Here is a 16,108-nt window from a genome sequence, read left to right as displayed (position 1 = left end):
CTCAGAAAACGCTGACAAAAAAAGGCGGTGAAACCTTCATCAAATGAAAAATGAAAGGGATGAAAGTACAAAGTATCTCTTTGAGTTGTGGTGTTATGCATCCGGGCGTGCACCCCTCAGCAAACACAATAAACATACAGGAGGAAGTGAAGAATGAATGACAAAAACCATCATAGCCGTCAATGCAGAGAGGTGAGAGCAACACAGCGATACATTCAAAATATAAATAAAATAAATTCATAAGAAGCTGCCCCAGCAACTGGAGATGTCTTCCCCTTGTCTCGGAGCACACTTTGAGTACAACTGCGGCTGCGTGTCAAGCAGTGACTCAGAAAAGCAGGAGGAGGACAAGGAGGGGGAAGATGGGGGTACATGAAAGTGCAGTAGGTGCATGCTGCTGGACTTGGGCTGGGACACATACAGCAAGTATGGGGACAGAGGGAACAGCAGCAAGCAGAGTGGGCAGAAGCATTGCTTCAGTACCTTCATGTATGCCCTGCATGTCCTTTCTCGTTTTTGAAGCTTTGTTTTTATTTAAAAAAAAAAAAAAGAAAAGAACAGATGAGAGGTAATTTACACTAAATCATTTGTTTGGATAAAAGATGGGTAGAAAACAAAGACATGTCTGATATATGGATGTATAAACTTTTTTAATAAATGAGTGGTGCAGCCACTCCCCATTGCCTTGTGCCACTGACCTGCTTATGAAGAGGTCTAAGAATAAAAGTGCTGCGGCTAATATTCATTACATGCTGCATTTCCTTCCCCGCTAAGTTAGCACATCACAACGAATTTATGCCACCACATTTTGGCCATTAAAGTAAAACCAATGTTATGAAACATAGATCTGCTAAAACACTATAACCCCTTTCTTTTTTCATCAGTCGGCTGACCTTCTCTCCCATTTTTTTCAAATTCTGGAAGTCTTACAGATTTGCTTATCTTGACTAATTTGAACATTGACTTGCCTTAATCTTGACAGCTAACATGCATTTTGTCTATTCTCTTGAGAATAGATAAGAAGGTTGACTTGAATTCTGATGCATAAGGAATTGACCTTTTGTTGTCATAGTTACCTTATTGAAGCTTCTTCCGGCAGAATCCTTCTCACTGGGCCTGTACTCCTGCAGCTGAGCATCGAGGATGTCCACCAGCTGCTCCATCAGACGCACAGAGGAGCTGACATCACCAGCGAATATCGGGCCTTTGGTGTGCTTGGCTAACTCATTGGCCAAGTTAGCTGCATTTTCACCACTGCGGATCTGCATTGGAAGAGAGTGAATAATAAGTGCAAAGATAGTAGAGGCCAAGGCTGTTTTCAGCCCGGTTTGTAATATCAATCACCACTTGAATGAGCCCCCTACACCACTTTTACTATACAGTCACTTAAACTGCCTTGCAAATATATTCATATCCACTAAATTCTTTTGGAACAGATCAACACTAAGCAGCTCATAAATATGAAAAGTGGCATTTATTTCTAGCCTTTCCTCTGATCATCCAAAAAAAAAAATCAACTGCAGCAGGCTGCAATCAGAAGTCACATGAATAGTAGATAAAGTTTAACTAGCTCTAGCTCTGTGAAGGCCTATGAGATTTGTCACAGAATATTAGTTAACAAACTTCATCATATACAGCAGGAGAGACGGGTCAAAAATGTATATATGGAGAAAATTTAAAGGTGGGTAGGGCTGTACAATATTTGGCCAAGTTTTAAACACCTTAAAAAATAAAAAGATAACAGCAAACTTAATCTACTCAGACTAAGACCGCAATCTAAATGGTTGGAATATGCTTTCTTTAGAAATGCTTAATGCAATTAGCAAAGTTTAATAAAGTAACTAATAGCAAATTGGGGTTTACTGAAGTCCGACATTGCGTAAAAATTGCTGATATATGTTACTATTTACTATAAAATTTAAAAAAAGAAAAAAGCATGGTCAGGAAAAGGCAAATGTTTTTTGTACCTAAAATTAACTGTTGTAAGATTTAAATTTATCAGTAAGCAAAGCCTTAATCTGCATCAATAGCCTTAGCTGGCAGGCCAAATTAGTATTATTTTCAAATGTAGTCAGGCAAAAAATAAGTCCAGGGGGCATTATGGAAGAGGAGCAGAAAGAAAGTCATTAAAATTATCGCTTAAAGTTTACTATAAAGAATTTATAAGAGACAGTAAACGTCTGGACGAAGGTGCTTTGGTCAGCTGAGATCAAAATCAAGCCTTCTAGTCTGCATGCATGGTACCGCTGCACATCACCTCATGAATGCACTATCTTCAATGTTAAACATGGTTCTTACAGTGTTGAGCTACAAAGACTTAAGACCACAACACAAAACCCTTAACATACAACCACATTTACAATTCAGTTTGTTAAAGTCTATTCAAATTAGAATGACTCAAAGTTCAGACCAAAATCCAATCGCAAATCTGTAAGATAACGTCAAAATTTATGTTCACTGACACTAATTTGCAAAAAAGTTGGTTGTAGAAAGCATTTACTTTGTACAAGTAAATTTAGGAGTCTAAATAAAACTGTTTCATACTGATCAGATTTGAGTAGAAAACAAAAAATGTAAATTATACATTTTTCTTCCATTTTAAAATTATTGACATGGTTGTCTATACATTAACATTTGTGGTTGTAATGTGCCAAAATGTGAAAAAGCCAATATGGGTATGAATACTTCTGCAAGTACATCACTTTTTTTTAAAGCTTATTTTACAATTTTACCTAACCTGGGTTAATGTTTCACACCCCTGTCAACTTTTAAAGCTGACACAAAGAGTTTAAGTAATAGTGGCCTTTATTTGTTGTAATCATCATAATGGTGACACAATCAATCCAGATGCACATCTACATTATTGTACTATCCTGTTTTCAGCACATTCCACTTATAAAAAGAACAGTGAGGGACGCTTAAACAAACCTTCTGGGCCAGCTGGTTGACCCAGTGGGAGGTACAGTTGCTAAGATCAGGGCCCTTTGGGTGCCAGTCCCCAGTGGAAAGAAGACATAAATAAGATGCCGTGCCTGGCAGGAAAAACAAGGAAAGATTCGTCAGGCTGAATCAACTCAAATGACAGATTGTTTTCCAAAAATGTATCCACAGGACCACAAAGGAGAAAAGCACAGATCAGAGGATGATCCGATAAGCCAGAAGTCATTCAAATGTTTTGTTTTCTGAAAATATTTGCTGTATCTTCTGCATGTTTTTATGTCAAAGTAGCGACTGTTTCCTGTCTTCTAATCAGTCCTGTATCTGGTAAAGTCTAAGCATGATTTCAGACACAACAAAAGAAGGAATACAGGCCTCCATGTAAGCTCAGAGGAATACATGTGAGCCTGCTTTCTCTCCGGCACAGTCATTACACAATACTTAATCAAATTTAGACCTAGAATTCAAAAGCTAAAAGCCTTACTCTGTACCAAATTGTTGTCACTTAGCTCAGTAGTAGCTGTCTTTGAAAATAAAAATACACTGGTATGCAGGGGTGTCAGCCAGATCTGATAAACTCAGGGATGTTCTCTTGAGATGCTTACGGTTTATCGTACACAGCGCGCCCATATCCCTGTGGTGAGACAAAGCACTGTTTACCGCGTGTTCCCTTGGGACAAGGTCGCTCCACCAGCATGCCCCTCTGGGTCTGAGGCCACATTATGTCTCTTTTCTCAGTGGCCTTGCAGAACCGCTCAGGTAAGGGGAAGGACTCCAGAGGCGGAGGAGAAGTCGTCTGTGGGATTACAGGCGGCGGCTTGGGCGCTCGCCTGCTGCCCTCCTTAAGCACTGTTGTGGTAGTGTTGGCCGCACCCCAGTGTGCTGTGGTTGTTGTAGTGACGGTCGTAGTTCTCTGAGGCTGTGTGGCTGTAGTGACTTCCGACAGAGGCGGTGCTGTGCAGACAGACGGGGGAGAGAAGAGAATTATGATTTGGTTGAGCACTGACATTTGTTGTGTGCAGCTCAGCGGAGAAACCATGAGATTTATGAACTGTGCTTTCAAGGGAGACACATTTGTACATTTAGAGAACATACAAAGGAACAGTGCATGAAAATAACAACCAACAGGTGAAGCTACTTGTTGGTCAGTTCAGCTTGTTTTTTTTTGGGATATTTCACATGTATAATGTACACATTTTTAAAAGCATAATTGGAAAGTTTAAAGGTTTGGTTCACTGTTCTTTCTAGGGCTACATAATAGATTGCTAATATTTTATCAGCAGATTATCAGTGTGTGCAATATTCATTTGGCAAAGCACTGCTTGGCGCCCTTTAACTGTTGACTAATATATTCCAAGTCTTATGAACCTGCATTTTAAAAGCTAATGTGATATTTGCCCAGTTGGACAGAGTATTACTGCAGCAGATGTTCACACTAGACACAAATGACATTGCTCAAAATGCTAAAGCCACAGAGTGATGGAGGCATGGATGAGAAAGAAAGAAAACAGGCATATATCTCAGCTCATTTTGCTATCATCATTATTATCGCCATAATATTGTCGCAAAATTGTTTTTCATGTAGTCCTAACTATGTCTCTTTGATACCAATACAGCTGGTACAGGAAATTACAAATTCACACCCCTTGAAATTATTTTCATTTTTAACAAGCATAAATGTGTTTTATAGGAAATTTATATTGCAAAACACACATTAATTAATAATAATGATAGCTTTACATATCTAGAGACTGAAATTGCTGCCCAATCATATATCAGAATAGTCTATGCTCGGTCAGATTGGATAAAAAGTATCTGTGAAAAACAAATGTTGATGTAAGTTGTTCCATTATAGATCTGTTTGTATGTTCAGCAGCTCCCCTGTCCCTGCTGAAGGAAACATTCCCACAGCATAGTGATACCACCACCATAAGTTCCAGTTAAGATGAACTGGCATATTTATATAGATATGCAGAGTTAAACATTTTTATATTTTCTTTAATCCAGTGGTTCCCAAAGATTTTCTTCTGGTCCCCCCCAGTGGTTCCCAAAGATTTTCTGCCCCCCTATAGATTACAATAAAATCCCCCCCAAAAAGGAAATTAAAAATCAACTGGGCACACACATCATTCAACCAGACATAAACCTATACGCATATTTTGTTTTCAAAATCCACTGAAGTTTATTTTACACTTCAGGTTGCAACAAAACACACTACAAACTATCTTTACACTGAAACATTTTAGTGTAACTGTTTTTTTTGTTGTTTTTTTCATTCATTCATACCGCCTCGCACCCCTCTGCCCCCTGCAATGGCACTTTGGGAACCACTGTGCTAATCTAACCTCAGCATCTTCTTCCTTGTTATTATGTTCCTGACATAACTTGTTGCATTTTTGCAAACAGAAACGGAAAGTAATTTCCTTTTCAGCAAAGGCCTTTTTTGGGTCAAGCTTCATTAAAAGGCTGACAAGAGAAGCACAATATTCATTTATTAAAAGATTATCCAAAATTGGCTGTGCATACCTGCAGATCCTCCAGAAATGACATGAATCTCTTGATTCCTACTCAGACTAATCCTCTCTCAATGTGATCTGTCAATTCCTGTGGATGAATATCTCTTTTGTTTGCAGTTTTGCCGCACTCTTGATTTTGAATGATGGCTTGCGAATTTTCTGTAATACACCTCCAAGGCCTCGACAAAACAGCTGAAGTCAATTTCAGACTTCTGGGTTTGATAATAAATTCCAACTTTTAGAATTCCTAAATAGTATTAAAGTACAAATGCAGGCCAAACTTTTCAGATTTACAGTACCAGACTTCCTATTTCATTTTCACATCACAACTGTGTAGAACTGTGTTGATTTGCCACATTATGTACAATAAAATAGAGTGAAAATTATGGCTGCAGCATGATAAGCTCAAGTGGTAAGAATACTTTCATATAGTGCTGTAAACTTTTTTTATCTTAAAATGTAATGTTTTATATATCCAGGATCTCCCCTGTATTACCTCCTGCATTTTTTTTAAATACTGCTTATTTGAGTTGGTGAGTCTGATGATGAGAACAGTAATTAGCGTAACATCCTTTTGGCAATCATTCCTGCCTGGAAGAGTTTGTGGCACGGCTAATTAAATTTCACTGGAGCAGTACCAACCGGTATGTATAGCCACAGTGCCAGAACATTCATTTTACAGTTTCTCTCAACCACTGATACTGTGTTACAGTGGCTATGTCGTAACTCATGCAACACCCAGGGCAAAACCAATATGTCTTAGTCTAGAAGAAAAAAAAAGGAAATAGTGCATGTCATAACATCAGCCACTAAGAAAAACTAAGAGGAAGTATTTTATGAGATTCACTGGAGCAGAGTGAGTAAGTCTGTATTTACATTTTATAGAACGCAAATATAAGAACGTTTTATAGATGAAATGTTGATACCTTCCTGATATAAATCTATTCCACGTCAACAAATGCTAAACAAAACCATATTCCCCTGTCAAAGATATTTGTTGGGTGAATTTAAAAAGGATAAGCTCCATCAATCAAAGGAGGTCTGACTGGAATGTGGTGTGCATACTGAATCTAATCGTGTTTGAGCACTTTGATTTCCCCCATTAGGCTGCCTGTAGAGCATGCAGAGAAAGTGAAGAGGTGCTGTTACACTGCTTGAGTTGAACACAGTCGTTCTCAGTAGTACCACGCAGCAGCGATGAAAATACGGATGAGAGAGAGCCACAGTAAGAGAAAGACAGCTGGGATTCACAGGCATATCTAGGACGAGGGGAAATGAAAAGGGTTTATGTGAAGAAAAATAAAATAAAAACATACAGGTACGCAGAGGCAAAGGTTGATGACAGAAAAATTCAGAAAAAATGTAGCCTTTCTCACTAAGGAATGGACAGTTTCTGTCTTCGGGTGGATTGCAGGAGAGGCAACCAGATCCCAGGCGACAACACTTCCATATCTGTTGCCTCCATTGGATAATGGGTCTCGCTGATAGCAACCCCCAATCTTCTACCAATGCACACACCCCCACCCCTACTACTATCACCATGGGCCCCACGGTGTGGATGAAAGGCTTCAGCACAGTTGAGCTGAAGGGAAGTCGCCTTTGAGGCTCTCGGCTACCTGTGGCGAATTAGGCTCTATTGACCAGAGGAGACGACTCTGTGTGCTCCCTCCTGTTGTGGGCTTGAGAACCACACAAACACAAGCAGGAGAATGTGAAGTTGTACACAGATGCCTCGCGGTTTTGACTGCAAGCGGCAGGCGGATTTGCCTGGCTGACTTTACCTCACCCTCCTTGTCTTTTTGTTCCTCCTCCCCTACCTGCATCTTTTTTTCTCAATACAGAAATGCTCAACCATAAAGCCTGTCACAGTGACTGAGAGACAACCTGTCCTTAGTGTCCTTTTGGCACCAGCATTTTGCTGGCTGGGAAAAATACTTGTTTCTGTGACACACTTAAACCCCTTCTGTGCTCTAACTCTTTGTTTTTATAACTCACAGCAGTAAAAGCAACAGCAATCCACAATAAATCTAACTTTTGTAACATTTTCGCCTAAATTTAAGTACTTTTATGATACCTCGAATGTGTCAGCAGAGCATATACAGTAAGTTAATATTCCTTCTTTTAAAACATCTGGATTGGAGTCGTTTGGCAAACCTCCAGATAATCTTCAAGAATCTAGAGGACCTCTAAAGGTTTCCTGTTTCCAAAGTATGAAAGATAAGATCTCAGACTGCATGGGTCATGGTGTGTTGGGATTTACAACGCCGACAGAAATAAAATGAAAATGAATCGCTGTATGTAGGAATGATTTAAGATAAAGAGCTCACAGCTAGAGCCAATAAATCAGAGAGGCAACTACTGTAACCCAAGTGCATTCCTGCTGCATGTCAGCTAACAACTGTATCTTGTCTACTCCCTCATTCAACAAGGCTGCTTGTTGTGACTGAGGGTGGGGGGATGATGGGTTTTACTGGTCTGTTAACTTGAAAAAAACAAATATTTTTAAAGTTTTTCTTAATGTTTTTTTTGTTTGTTTGTTTCTATCTGTAATCAGCATTGGAAATGAAGAAATAATGTTTGGGTAAGTTAATAAGAAGCTAAAAACTCTGGCATTAGAAATCCTGAAAATTAACATTAAAATTGCATAAAGCAGCAGGAACGCCATCGGATGAGGTTTGCAAAGGCCTTAAACATTTCTTTAACGCATATAATTTGAAATAAAAATCAAACCTGTATAAGATCTTCCCATTTTTAGATAAAAATCCAAAACTGTGTACCACAGTTTTAAAGAAATTTATGTCACATTGTTCCCAAACTTTAAAGTTTTCTTACTGAGATGTTTGAGAATGCAATACAGATTAAGAGTTGCCCCCTTTTCCACTTGCTGCTGAGCACTGCAAATCAGCTGGAAGAGAAGAAGGTTCCGACCCTTTTTCTACACTACAATGATTTACAATAAAAACAAAGTCAGCTGTCTGGAGAAATTTCTGGTAGCAAAAAAGCAGGCAAGTCATGTCCGCAACACCTGAAGGAGAGCCAAAAACCACTCTTAACTTAACACTGTTGTAACACTACAGCTTGTAAGCATGCAACAGCTTGTCTGAGTAATTAATCAGCTAATAGTAGCTTACTATGCAACAGTAATAAATATTCTGCATATACCTGAAAATATGATGATTGGTCAGTATTTGCTTTAAATACTGACCTACTACTAATAATATTTTACTATGTATAGGTAGTAAACATATTTAGATTTCTTAATGACTAATGGTGGGGAAATAAAGAAGCCAGACAGACAAATTGGGTGTGTGTTCAGTCTGCGTTCTAGATCTACACTTTGGTTTTTAGTCTTTGATTGTGACTAAGATTGAAATGCCAGGAACAACTGGCTGAAATGAGTTTCACCCTGAGTTTCCATTGGAGGGTGACCAGACACAGCATTAGAGTGAGGAGTTCAATAGAAAAAGTAGTCAGTTGAAGGGTACTTGCATCTGATCAGATTTCCTCCAGAATGCCTTCTAAATTTTCCCTCCTTGACCTGTTTCCCCACACAACACAATTTTAAGAATTTATAACTTAAAAACTAACAAAATTTAATATTTAAGTCTATGAATTAAAATGACACTACAGATAAGATTCTTATCATATTTGCATTTCTATTGTAAGTTTTACTTTTTTTTTTAGCCTTACAGGAATAATTGTTTTTGTTTTAAATAAAAACTTGTAAAAAAAACTCCTACTGGTGTATCTCTATTAATAAGTTAAAAAGGCTCTGCATTGCAAAAGCTGTTTATATAGGTTCACACCACAGCTGAAAACAGCTGCTCTATAAAGAACCTCATTAATGAGGAATAATACGAGGCGGACATATTAGATGAAAGAGCTACTATAATCCCGTTGGTGAGGTTTTCATGTCATATTTACGATGCAACATAATCCTCTTTCCTGTGTGAAAAAGAGGCTAATGTGAAAGTAGGCTATACTTCCAACTGAGATTTGCACATGAACAATACAAGCCTCTCGGACCACTGCTTTTAACCTGTATGTGGTGTTGTTAGCTTGCATTTCTGCCAAAAGCACAATAACCTTATTACCTTTATGCTACAGCTTAAGATTTAAAAAAAAAAAAAAAAAAAAAGGGCCAATCCACTCAGAGCTGTTCAAGTTGATATGTTTATAAGTAGATCCTATGAAGGATAGCTATTGATCTTTAAGCAATGCTGCAGAGGACATTTTTGTCTGATTCATAACATCTTGTCTTCTACTGGGGCATCAGACGTCTGACACCGCCAGATGCATTCCCTGTACAATATTCCTTTGAAGACAACAAAAGAAGAGTTTCACTGTTTGGACTATATGCAGCAAAAAACAGGACAGGATTCTTGATTATTATATCTCTGCTGAGCTCAGCCCAAGGGAAAGCTTCAATTAACTGTCAAAAAGTGTGAGTGCATAAACTGGTATTCTCCAAAGTACAGCCAATAGTCAGGACAGGCTTATTCATAACCTCTTTGTGTGATTCGATGCCCACACACTGTTTCACTTCTTGGTGGTTTTGTTATTACCGCTGGGGTTCACAGGTCTGGGATTGATGACAGAAAATAAGATTGGAATCAAAAAGAAGAGTGTGGCTCATCAAGTGTTGTCAGAGAATATGCACACATGTACAGTGAGAACTTCAACGCACAGAGACACCCTCACACACCCACAATCCCCATGCTTACATGGAGACTAGATGAGACTTTACCAGGATTGAGTACTCATGTCAGAGTGACAAATGGAAAACGACAGCATGTGTGTCTGTTATATTATGTCTAATAGCTTTACTGACTCTGAATGGTTGTTCATCAGCATAATGTCTCTGGCACATTACCAGGTGCCGTTATCTTGTGACAGAGGAGGAAATCGGGAAGGAACACACATGAGGAAAAAGTTAAAAGAAACCTTCCATCTTCTTTTTTACTTTCCCTATTTTCTGTGCTCTTGCAAAATACCCTGGTGTTGATATTAGGTGCAGTTTCATACAAAAAAAAATATCTCTCTGTTCAAAAAGAGAGGTAGTCTGTAAATCCTCTGCACTAAGGGAACGCCTGTCCTTTTCAACATATGGATGTGTTAGAAAAAACAACAGCAGACCTTGCTAGTAGTTTTTAGTAAGCCAGTGGGTCATCTGACAGTTCAGGATTTTGATCCAACTCCCAAATGTGCTTGGGCAAAAAAATAATATAAATTATGCATTAAGAAACAGTTTCAACTCTTATGGTCAACCAGTGTTAATTGTTTTTAAAGTTAGGGAGTGCTTATGTTGACAGAAACAAACTTCAGTGTGGATGGCTTTATTTTATGTACAAGTGAAGTGTTTAAAATAAAGGAAGAGAAAGCAAAGAGACGTAATACACAGTTTAAAAGGAAATCATATTTCCTATGACGGAATGGTAATTCAGAGAGACACAAACACTTACGGCACATAACAGAAAGGCTGAATAAAGATTTAATCTTTGGAATATCCGATATCTGTTATGGAACATTTTGTATATATTACTGTTTTAAGCCATTTAGAATATTACAGTAAAGAAACTGATCTAAAGCTTCTGGAATATACACATGGAAACTGCAGTTTCAGTAATGCTGGCTGGGCTAATCATACTAATCACCATTATATGATAAAACAACTAAAAAGCCTCAATGATTGTTTTTCTTGTTCAGAATATTGGTATAAACAATATTTTTTGGAATACGCTAGCTCAAACATCTGCTCGCAATATGAATAAGAATTGAGCACTTAAAAATAGTGAGGATAGAACAAGTATTTTGAAAACTGCGTCCATGTTGCATTTCCTAAATGTGAAAATTAGTATAAGTAGGTCAAATCTTTACTTTAAAAAATGGAGATTAGAAGCGGGTCATAAAATTTGGTTCATTTAAAAAAAATAAAGTCTTGATCATCCTTAAAGAACTATAAATAACGTAGCATAAGTTAATGAAACATCTCTGTTTCAAATATTTCCTTTCTGGATGGAGCCAAATGCATCCAAGTTCATATGGAAATAGAGCTGTTACTGACTATGAAACAGTGTAATGAGTTATATAAGGTTGTGATGCATTTGATATCTACCAATAATAAGAAAAATACACACAAAGGAAATTGGATTACACATCTTTCACTCTGAATTGCATGTGTAGCTGTGAAAGGGAACAATGCGTATGATTGCTGGTGTATCAGCAGTAAATATGAAGAGAGCTGAGAAAAAAAATTCACATAATTTCCCAGGAGCTGTGTCCTTGTAAAGTGTGTTCAGTACACATCCATGTCTTAGAAAACAAAACCTAATAGCTAGATTATGTTATTTACTGCTGCCGCGAACATTTCACTCTCTGACAGTGCCAGTGCTTGGATTAATATGGACAGAGGCAAGGCAGTGCACTCCACTTATACCCACGCAACTGCAAACATGTACACATTTATATACATCACTACAGACAAAATAACACCAAAGTCAAGGAAACAGACTCAGCAGCTGTCAGACTACATTTTTTTTATCTCCGTCTAGTTTTCTGTAACTGTACGTGCCTCAAATTTCAAGCATTAACTCAAAGTGTGCCAAGCAGACTAAAAATGTAATGCAGTGCATGATGGAGGTTGGTCACTCAGGCACAGATGTGAAAATAATACCTCAGACTCAGGCACACATCTGAGGGGCTGGAAAATGCATATGCATGTTTGCACACACCAGTATAGCTGTGCAGAACAAAAAAACCCACACAAATCCACATATGCACAGATTAGAGAAACACAGACTCCCAGAGACACAATAATCAGACTGTGTGAAATAAATCTCCTCAAAGGCGTGTGTCAGGCAGTGATGGGGGACCATTGTGATGTCTGAGTAATAATTCTTTTAATACGCCTTGTTTCACAGTCTGACTGTAATCAAACAAGAGACTGGATCCCCTTGGCTATAAGGCTCAGTGTAACCATAATCACTACCTCTCTCTCCCTCGCTCTGCTTTTATGTAAAGCAACGCTTTATGACGTTTTAAATCATAATCCCAGGTTTGCTGGTGCTTGAATGCTTGTATGTTGTCAGTGGGTATCATTTAACAGCACTCTGTACAGCAGTTTAACTTCAGCCATTGACGCATTTCAAGGGGAGAGATTACAAGCAGCTTGAGCTTTTGATAAAACATCATGTTTCAGGTGTGTTCAGGGAAGCAGTGTGAAATGGCCTTTCTATCTGGCGCTACCTATTGTCCACAATGTTTTACGCTGGAGATGAACCAAAGATTATATTTCAGGTCATGGGCTGAGGTTAAGTACTGAAAAGCCTTCAGTTGCATGTAAGCAAGGGCTGGTATGAAGGTCTAACTTTGTGCACAGATAACAGATAACGAAAATAATGTACTGCCATATTGACAAAACGATATAAAACTAAATCTAACTGCTTTTCCAACTAGTTTTAAAAGACTCTCATTAGAATGATGGGTGGCACTACTTAAGTGACCAGACTAAACATTTAATGTCAGTGTTTTTAGCTGCCTCCTCTATACCGATGAAGTAAACTTGGCTTAATTGACCACTTCCTCTTTCCTTTCATTAAAAGGACTTTAAATCAGAAACAGGGAAAACAAAGTGGTTTTGAAACTGTAACTGTTTAAAAACGTGGTATGAAATGACGCCGGTCACCAGCTGATGCCAGACAGCAAACTAAATGGTTACCACTATGTGGTTTATAGTCTGTGGTAATGTCACAAATCAATCGTAACACATAATCTGACTGAATCAAAATAAGTAAATGGAGGATATAAAGCTAAACAGAAGTCATGATAATTGTACTTTAAGATCTGTAACTTCTTGAAAACAAACTTCAGTTTATATGCTCACAGAGTTCCTTTACATTTTTAAAAATCTGGAAAAAGCATGAACCAACCAAAGTACAGCACCTTTGGTAGACAAGGCCATAACAAAGTTGAGTCCTGTGAGCTCCTACACCATTATGCCATTATGACAACAGGTGACAAGTTTTAAAAGCATCTTATTCTCTGCTGTCTGTTTTGTTTTCAGTTTGAGAATTTCCACTGTGTTATTTTTTTGTCTGCTTGTTTTAAAGAGCTTGATTAATAATAATAATAAAAAAAAATATTTGCTGGTAATTTCTATTAAAGTTTTGTGTAAAGGTGTTAAATACTGACTATAAATCTGGAAAAAATGAGTTAAGTAAAACTTGTCAGCATCTCAGCAAATTGAGCAGAAATTCCAAAACTTATGGAGAACTTTGTTCAGTAGGACAACATTCAGCACAAAAATGTGTTTTGGGACCAAATGTGCTGCTACTCCTCCCTGTTAGCTAATTGGCTGCTGAGGCTCAACTAGCTGCTGGTTACCTGGGTTTCCTCAGCCAATCTTTATTCAGAATTGGCCTATAATTAAAGTCCGTCAAGTTGGACCAATTGTACCCTTTGGCAATTTATTCACAAACACACCGTGTCTGTGAGGAGGTCTTAAACTTTTCGCTATGTCAGCCTATTTGTTATTTTGTAAAACTTTCGTAAGTTTGTGTTCTGCCTTAATGTTCTTGAATTGTTGTTTATCAGATTTTCCTTGTAGGAAACAGCTGTCATTTTTTGGGCTGTGCAGCACATTTTTTACTGTTTATGAGAATGAGAAGGAGTTCAGATAGATTTTCATTTCTTTCCTCTTGCTAGTCATGATGTTAATTATATAGGTGCCTTTGTTAGATAAGGTATTATTAGATTAGATCCTTCATTTGATGAATTGTGCATCACACTCCTTACTTTCTCTTTCAGTTTTGTTTGAACTTTAGCAAAAAATAAACAGGGAAAATGCTACATTTGTCTTCTTGTTTTGCCTATCTAGATTTATGTTAAGCTATTACTGCACAATATTAAGAAAACATGACTATCAGTGTTATTGCTCAATATTAGAATGGCAGTATAAACAGCAATTAACCCACATTCACTTCAGCACTCTTTTTCCATCACCACAGTGCCCTCAGCACTCTTACACAGTTTTAGCGTCACCAGGATTAATACTAGAAGTGAGCATAAAAGACAGTGCCAAGGCAGAGTCAAGCAGATTGTTACAGCATAAACAATTTTTGAATGTAAGACCCCCTAAAATATTATAGCCCACCAAATATTTCCATGTTGCACAAATTGATATTGCTTTGATGACCGTGATACATTGTGCAGTCGTTTGTTAGACTATTTTCCCCAAGACAAGCTTGGCGGTGTAACAATTAGCAAACACAGAAAATCTAGAATTAATGATAATACAAAATGACAATAAAATGTTGTCAAACATTATAATATATAGCAAAATGACTAACTAGGTTTGTTGGCTTGTGCAGTCAATTAAGATTAATGGCATTCTGACAGTAGATTAGGTCAAGGAGTAAGAATTTGCACTCAATTTGGAAGCTAAAGAGATTCTCCTTATAAGAATTACTGAGTCAATCTAAAATGCTTCCCTTTAAGGAAAGGGGAAAGCAGAAAAATCATTGTCTTTCCAGTTTTGAAAAAGATAAATCCTTGCAAGACATAAAGCTGCTGAAGCACTTGAAACATTATTTCTGAACGTCAAAAGTATGCAGTGTGATCCCTGATCTTCATGTGCGTGATGAGCATCCTTGTCCTGTTTTTGTATTTATAGTTTCCCAGGAGGCAGAGCCCTGGATTTACTTAAATCCAGTCATTTAGAATGAACCGCTCCCACCAGGCTTTATTTGAGTAGTCTAGCCATGGTCTTACCCTGAATTCAGGAGAAATAGAAATTTGTATGTTTTACTCATGGCCATGTCTCATAGCAGATCATAGAGGCGCAAAGATCAAAGCGAGACAGAGAAAAAATAACTGTTCCGACAAATAAGTAGAAAGTAAACGAAAACTAAAATCTGATCACAGTGGCGAGACGATGGCAGAGGGAAATAATAGATAGAAGCAGACAGAGAGAAACCATAGCATGAAAAATAAGACAGGAGGACAGGCAAACAAAAACAAAAAGGGTGATTTTCCACATCGATAACCTCTCCTTTCACACCGCTGTGTCCACTTGGGCAGCTGACGGGAGCTTAGGGAGAAGGAGGGATTGTTGCTCAGGCAAACAAACAAATTGGCCGTTTTTAACACGTCCTGGACCCTGGCGCCGTACAACTGGTGACTGTGTCATAGAAACAAGTCATTGCCATTTTCCCTGAACACATAAAATGGCTGTAAAAGCTAGATGTTGAATTTGATTTTACAAAACACATGAAAATGGTTTTCACCCAGTGGTGTGTAGACTAAGGCTATGAAGCCATGCGTTTCAGAATTGCCAATTACTTTTCTTGAAAGAAAAAACGATTGGCAACAGATGGATCTATAAACTATGAGTTAAAAAACAACAACAAATGAATTAAGAAATTAAGCGCTTTCCATTTTGGCCATTGTTGTAATAGTTATGTTTGGAAACTCAGCATAATGACACTAACATACAACTAGAACTACAACAACCATATCTAACAACAGTTTCTATGTAGATGACTCTTTCTTAACATGCCCTATCGGCTTCTTATTAAAGAGTTGGTTGTTCATTTCACTCTCAACTACTGGAATCTATGTGGAAAGTGGTTATCATGAAAGACAGTAACACAACAAAA

At 37.9% G+C, this 16,108-nt stretch overlaps 1 protein-coding gene across 49 annotated transcripts in view; it reads right to left on the bottom strand.

The window, feature by feature from the left end:
* adgrl2a (adhesion G protein-coupled receptor L2a) overlaps window positions 1-16,108 on the bottom strand; it is a 134,422-nt gene that overhangs the window by 35,851 nt on the left and 82,463 nt on the right. For 41 of the 49 annotated variants that reach the window (XR_003596882.1, XM_028028073.1, XM_028028072.1 and 38 more), the window contains 4 exons: window positions 3,598-3,891; window positions 2,929-3,032; window positions 1,077-1,262; window positions 484-522 (listed from right to left, as the gene is read on the bottom strand). Coding sequence is in view for 48 of the 49 variants with exons in the window: in XM_028028073.1 (XP_027883874.1) it covers window positions 484-522; window positions 1,077-1,262; window positions 2,929-3,032; window positions 3,598-3,891 (623 nt within the window). In the remaining variant the exon portion in view is untranslated. The remainder of the gene's footprint in view (window positions 1-483; window positions 523-1,076; window positions 1,263-2,928; window positions 3,033-3,597; window positions 3,892-16,108) is intronic. The other 8 variants (XM_028028082.1, XM_028028084.1, XM_028028043.1 and 5 more) reach the window with 1 other exon arrangement.

Source organism: Xiphophorus couchianus, chromosome 9, assembly GCF_001444195.1.
Source record: "Xiphophorus couchianus chromosome 9, X_couchianus-1.0, whole genome shotgun sequence".
Taxonomy (NCBI): domain Eukaryota; kingdom Metazoa; phylum Chordata; class Actinopteri; order Cyprinodontiformes; family Poeciliidae; genus Xiphophorus; species Xiphophorus couchianus.
The sequence above is the reverse complement of the archived record's forward strand: the minus strand, read 5'-3'. Positions and strand labels throughout refer to the sequence as shown.